This window comes from Argentina anserina, chromosome 1 (genome assembly GCF_933775445.1).
Source record: "Argentina anserina chromosome 1, drPotAnse1.1, whole genome shotgun sequence".
In the NCBI taxonomy this organism is placed as follows: domain Eukaryota; kingdom Viridiplantae; phylum Streptophyta; class Magnoliopsida; order Rosales; family Rosaceae; genus Argentina; species Argentina anserina.
This window is the reverse complement of record NC_065872.1, coordinates 13,132,302-13,138,301: the sequence shown is the minus strand read 5'-3', so window position 1 is coordinate 13,138,301 and position 6,000 is coordinate 13,132,302. Positions and strand designations below refer to the sequence as shown.

At 42.2% G+C, this 6,000-nt stretch overlaps 1 protein-coding gene across 1 annotated transcript; it reads left to right on the top strand.

Annotated features, from left to right (window-relative positions):
• The first annotated feature begins 387 nt into the window (after positions 1–387).
• Positions 388–5,814, top strand: LOC126795480 (probable inactive receptor kinase At5g10020). Its single transcript, XM_050522316.1, has 3 exons — positions 388–1,488; positions 1,973–3,637; positions 5,007–5,814. The coding sequence occupies exons 1-3, from the start codon at positions 567–569 to the stop codon at positions 5,582–5,584; spliced, it is 3,165 nt and encodes a 1,054-aa protein (XP_050378273.1). The 5' UTR covers positions 388–566; the 3' UTR covers positions 5,585–5,814.
• The last annotated feature ends 186 nt before the right edge of the window (positions 5,815–6,000 follow it).

The following is a 6,000-nucleotide window of genomic DNA, read 5'->3' as shown; positions in this document are numbered from 1 at the left end:
ATAGTCAACAACATAAGACATAACACGAACAATTGACGAGTCCGTGCGATTGAGCACCAAACTATTCTTTCGCCTTCCTCTAAAATCTCTAAACCAAAACACATCAAAAATTAAAAACAAATTTCTGCCTTCCCCGACTTGAGAGTTGGAAGTTGAGACAGTTGACGGCGTTAGGAAGCATGTGATGTGGTGGGGGCTGTGACCCTGAGGCCTTTAGAGGTTCATCACTCTCCCTCCTTTCCAGTCTGTAGTCACTCACCTTCACCAACCAACACTCTCCACCTGACCCCTAAACCGCCATTTTTAACGCCATCTCTCTCTCTCTCTCCCTTTTTAACCCTAAACTCCACAAATTACACCCCCCCCCCAAAATTAATAAACCCTACTCTCACTCTACCACCCCTCACCACCCACATTCTCTCTCTCTCTCTCTCTCTCTCTCTCTCCTCCTTCTTCTTCTCCCCCTGTCCTAATTTCCCTCTCCAAATCCCAATCTAGGGTTTCCCCAATCCTCTCCCACTCCCCCAAGTTCAATCTATATCATCCCCTGAAATGAATTATTAGCCATGACCACATCTCTTCTCTACTTCCTCCTCCTCACTCTTGTACCGGCCACCGTCCTCTCCGCCACCGACTCCGAGCTCCGATCCCTCTACGAGTTCAAGAAAGGGATCCAGACCGACCCGCTCCGCAAAGTCCTCGACACCTGGACCGACTCCTCCTCCTCCCTCACCCTCTCCTCCACCTCCTGCCCTCCCTGGACCGGCGTCTACTGCAACGACGCCGGCAATGTCGTCGCCCTCTCCCTCGACGGCCTCGCCCTCGGCGGCGAGCTCAAGCTCCACACTCTCACCGGACTCACCGCATTGCAGAATCTCACCCTCTCCAACAACGACTTCACCGGCCGCGTCCCCCCGGCTCTCGGCGCAATGTCGTCTCTCCAGCACCTGGATCTGTCCCGCAACCGGTTCTACGGCCCGATCCCGGCCCGGATTAACGACCTCTGGGGGTTGAATTACCTCAACTTGTCCGGGAATCTCTTCAAGGGCGGCTTCCCGGGGCCGGTGTCGAATCTGAACCAGCTCAAGGTGCTGGATGTGCACTCCAACAGGCTATGGGGCCATGTCTCCGAGCTGCTTCACGAGTTCCGCAATGTGGAGTATGTTGATTTGAGCGACAACGAGTTTTTCGGAGGGATTGAGCTGAATGTTTCGAGCTTGAGCAACACTCTGCGCCACTTGAACTTGAGCCATAACAATCTGACCGGCGGGTTCTTGGACGGGGAGTCGATGGAGTTGTTGAGGAACTTGCAGGTGCTGGACTTGGGCGGTAATCAGATCGCTGGGGAGCTTCCCTCGTTCGGTTCGCTGTCCAATTTGAAGGTTTTGAGGCTGGGGAATAACCAGTTGTTTGGGAAGATACCGGAGGAGTTGCTTGAGAGTTCGATTCCGGTGGAGGAGTTGGATCTCAGTGGAAATGCTTTTACAGGTATGGACTCCTTTTCCATCGGGTGAAATTGCTTGCTATGTAGTTTAATCTTTCGAGGCATAGATCAGTGGTAGAGCTTTGAAGTTGGGGATCTGAAATTTAGTCCAGAGACTTATGTCTGTTCCAAACCCACCTTTGACTTTTCTACTAACCACCTACTCGTATCATAGTAACCACTAAGTACAGAATTAAGATTTTTTGTTAAATTCTCATGGTTTTTGGTTTTGTAGGAAATGTTGAACAAAGACTTCTCTTGTCTTTCTGTCTTTGTCTTATAATTGTTAATTTCAATTATTTTGGATTTAAGTAGAAATCATTGGACTATGCGTGGAACTTTTGGTTTGAAACCATTTTCCTCTTCTTAGCAAGTTATAAACTAGCATTGCATGTACTCTTAAAATGAGGGCTTGTATCTCGTGGTTTCCGTTGATTGAAAGTTAGAGCTAAAACTATAATGTGATGTTGTCATTGTTTATGTGCTCAGGTTCCATCACTGGGATCAACTCTACAACTTTGAAAGTCTTGAATCTTTCATCGAATGGTATGTCGGGCACATTGCAGAATTTGGATATGCGGAGTTCTGTAGTGGTAGACTTGAGCCAAAATAAGATTTCAGGTGATATATCAATGTTGCAGAATATGGGTGCTGCTTTAGAGGTTCTCGATTTCAGTTCAAACAATTTTTCTGGAAGCTTCACAAACCTGACTTTGCGGTTTGAGAAATTAACTACACTTAGGCTAAGTGGTAATTTATTAGTGGGCTCATTGCCTTCGATACTGAAGGCTTGCCCAAGACTCTCCACAGTTGATTTGAGTCAGAATGAGTTCAGTGGGTCCATACCTGGCAGTTTCTTCTCGTCACTGACGTTGACAAAGTTGAATCTTTCGCAAAATCACTTAGATGGGCCAATTCCTGTGCAAGGCGGACGTGTAAGTGAATTTTTAGCTCTTCCTCCAGATCTGCCAGTTGAGAGTGTCGATCTCTCCAATAATTCTTTATCAGGTTCCCTTCCCCGGGACATTGGTAACATGGTGGAGCTCAAGTTGCTAAACGTTGCAAAGAATCAGTTTTCTGGGGAACTACCTAGTGAGTTGAGTAAACTTGGTAAATTGGAGTATCTTGATTTATCAGGTAATAAATTCAAGGGCGCGATTCCTAATAACCTTCCATCCAGCTTAACTGTATTTAATGTATCCTATAACGAGCTTTCTGGTCCTGTACCTGAAAATTTAAAAGGCTTCCCATTGACTTCATTTCATCCTGGAAATGAGTTATTAAACTTGCCAAATGATGATCATGGTAGGTCGGTTCCAGGTCGTATTCCAGAACAAGGGAAAAGTCATACTTCAAAGGCTCATATTAGGATAGCAATCATTGTTGCTTCAGTTGGAGTTACTCTTATGATAGGTTTCGTTTTGTTGGCTTATCATCAAACACACCATAAAGGATTTCATGGAAGAAGTAGATTTGGTGGCGATAATACAGGGACAGATGTTAAGATTGGCAGATTCACACGTCCTTCATTTTTGAATTTCCATACTAATGTTCAGCCTCCACCAACTTCATTGAGCTTTTCAAACGATCACCTGCTAACTTCACAATCCAGATCATTGTCAGGGCAGACAGAGTTTGTACCAGAAATTGGGAAGCCTGTTTTACCTGGAGAAGCAGCAACAAGTTCTACACCTATAAATCTTATGGATAGCCAGCCTACAACATCTGGAAGGAAGTCCTCCCCTGGTTCTCCACTATCATCCTCACCTCGATTTTTTGAGGCGGTTGAGCAACCTGTAATACTGGATGTGTACTCACCAGATCGGTTGGCTGGAGAACTCTTATTCCTTGATGCTTCTTTGCAATTTACAGCTGAGGAATTATCTCGAGCCCCTGCTGAAGTTCTAGGCAGAAGCAGCCATGGAACTCTGTACAAAGCTACTCTAGATAGTGGGCACATGTTGACTGTGAAATGGTTACGGGTGGGCCTGGTCAAGCACAAGAAAGATTTTGCCAAGGAAGTAAAAAGGATTGGCTCTGTAAGGCATCCAAACATTGTTCCATTACGGGCATACTATTGGGGGCCTAGGGAGCAAGAGAGGCTTCTTTTGGCGGATTATGTCCAAGGAGATAGCTTGGCCCTACATCTTTATGGTAAGAGTTCTATAAACTTTTTAATAACTTAACAAGCCTAGTAGCAGTAAAGTTGATTGCTCCCTTTGACCTATAAATTACATTGTTATTTGCTCTCGTGACTATATGGTTCTTTGACTTTCATAAAGATAAAACTCCTCCTGATGAATCTCTGGTGATAGAAGTCTTTAGTTTACTTCAAGGGTGTAGGTAACTCATGATAAGATAATAATCCTCTTCGACTGTAGTGTATCATAGTTTGAATTCTGTCATAGCCTACCCACAACTTTGAAGGTATACTAGTGTGTACCTACTTAGATGCCAAAACTCTTTTCCTTATAATGAACATGATCATAGTTGATCCAGATCAGTTTGTTTGCTGCTCTTTGCTGTATTTGATTATAGTTGATCCAGATCAGTTTCCATGTTATTTTTAGGGTTGCTTGTCAAACTAAACAACATATTGTAGAGATGTTAATTTTAATCTAATGGTTGTATGATATTACATTTAAGATGGGGTATAGAGTATAGGCCAACAACGGAATTATAGTGTGCACGAGTATACTGATTGACACATAATATTGTGTTGGCAATCTTCTACGGAGATAAATTTTGACAATGTGAGGCTGTGATCAGGAATTTTTTTCGTTCTGTTGTTTCTTATTCCATTAAATGACATTTCATCAATCAACAGGGGAAGCTAAAATTGGTACCTAGTTGGATTAGGTGCTAAAGTAATAATATTCCTTCTGGCTACATACCCTTAAGCAAGTGCGAATAACTGATTTGTTAAGAAGATTGGTTCACATTACTGTTGGTAGTTGTTTCAGTCACCCTATTAATTTAGAACAAACTTTGTACGTTGATACAATTTGGACATAACTACAGTCTATTAGAGTTATTTATCTGGGAAAAAGTATAGACTCATAATACGGCAATGTATCTTTGAGAGACTTGAATTGACATTGAGAAAAAATTGACACATCTCATGTAAAGTGAGTTAAATGAAGAGTAAAAAGTAGAAAGAAGGGACAAAATTCATGTTCTCATTTTACTGTGCATGTTCTGGAGATAATGAACTGCAGTAGTGTGGAAATGAGATCCATCAGAATTGCAGTAGTGTGATAATCATTGTTTCCATGTTATGCTGCCTTTTGATCTAGCTCTGCATATGATGGAAATGTAGACGAGATGTTCGTGGGTTACTTGTCTATTTTGTTATGAAGTGTAGTATTCTTGTAGTTTGTCAGTACTTGTATTTACATAGATGTCGTGTTCTCTCATTACATTGTACTTGTTGATTTTATGCACATTGTGCTTTCTTCTGTAAGCTTTTATGAATTCATCCATTAATATGTTTCTAAGTATCATGCTTGCATGTTGTTGGCAGAGAGCACACCTCGAAGGTACTCCCCATTATCATTCAACCAGAGGCTAAAAGTAGCAATAGAGGTTGCTCGATGTTTGCTTTACCTACATGATAGAGGCATGCCCCATGGGAACCTAAAGCCAACCAATGTAATCCTGGCAGGTCCTGAGTACCATCCTCGCCTTACTGATTACAGTCTTCACCGTCTAATGACACCGGCTGGTGTTGCAGAGCAGTTATTAAATATGGGAGCTCTTGGATACCGCTCTCCAGAACTTGCTACTGCAGCCAAACCAGTCCCTTCTTTCAAAGCTGATGTTTATGGTTTTGGGGTGATTTTAATGGAAATGTTAACTAGAAGAAGTGCTGGTGACATTATATCGGGTCAATCAGGGGCAGTTGATCTCACAGACTGGGTTCGACTTTGTGATCAAGAAGGACGAGGAATGGATTGCATTGACAGAGACATTGCTGGTGGGGAAGAACCCTCAAAAGCAATGGATGAATTGCTTGCAATATCACTGAGGTGTATTCTTCCTGTAAATGAGAGGCCTAACATCAGACAAGTATTTGACAACCTCTGTTCTATATCCCTTTGAAATTTGTGTAAAGCGTCTTGGAGTTAGATTTTTTATTTTTGGTTCCTTGACCCAATTTTTTTTGTTCATTATTATTCTTATTTTTTTTCCTCCCAATTGGTTTCTAGCCTTCTGATTTGGGGCTAATTATCCACTTCTTTTTCCTTGGAATTTTTTCTTGTAAAGGGATAACCCATCCATTGACTAGTTGACGGTGTTTTGAGTTTGATATTAAATTGACAACGAATGTGCTTGTGTTTGTTTTCTACGTTTTTAGAAAAATGTACAAATATCAATAGGAGGTGTTCAAAACCATTTTATCATTATGTTTGTGCATACGCTGAAAATGCTGGGAAGGAAGTGTTAAAATGCTCCTTAAACTCAAACTGTACAGAAACTAGACCAACTTAACATTAGCCAATGCCATAGATGACAGA

Coding starts and splice junctions, on each gene's coding strand:
- LOC126795480 (XM_050522316.1), top strand. CDS start 567: ATGACCACATCTCTTCTCTACTTCCTCCTCCTCACTCTTGTACCGGCC. Junction 1,489..1,972: donor CAGTGGAAATGCTTTTACAG/GTATGGACTCCT, acceptor TTATGTGCTCAG/GTTCCATCACTGGGATCAAC. Junction 3,638..5,006: donor CTTGGCCCTACATCTTTATG/GTAAGAGTTCTA, acceptor TGTTGTTGGCAG/AGAGCACACCTCGAAGGTAC.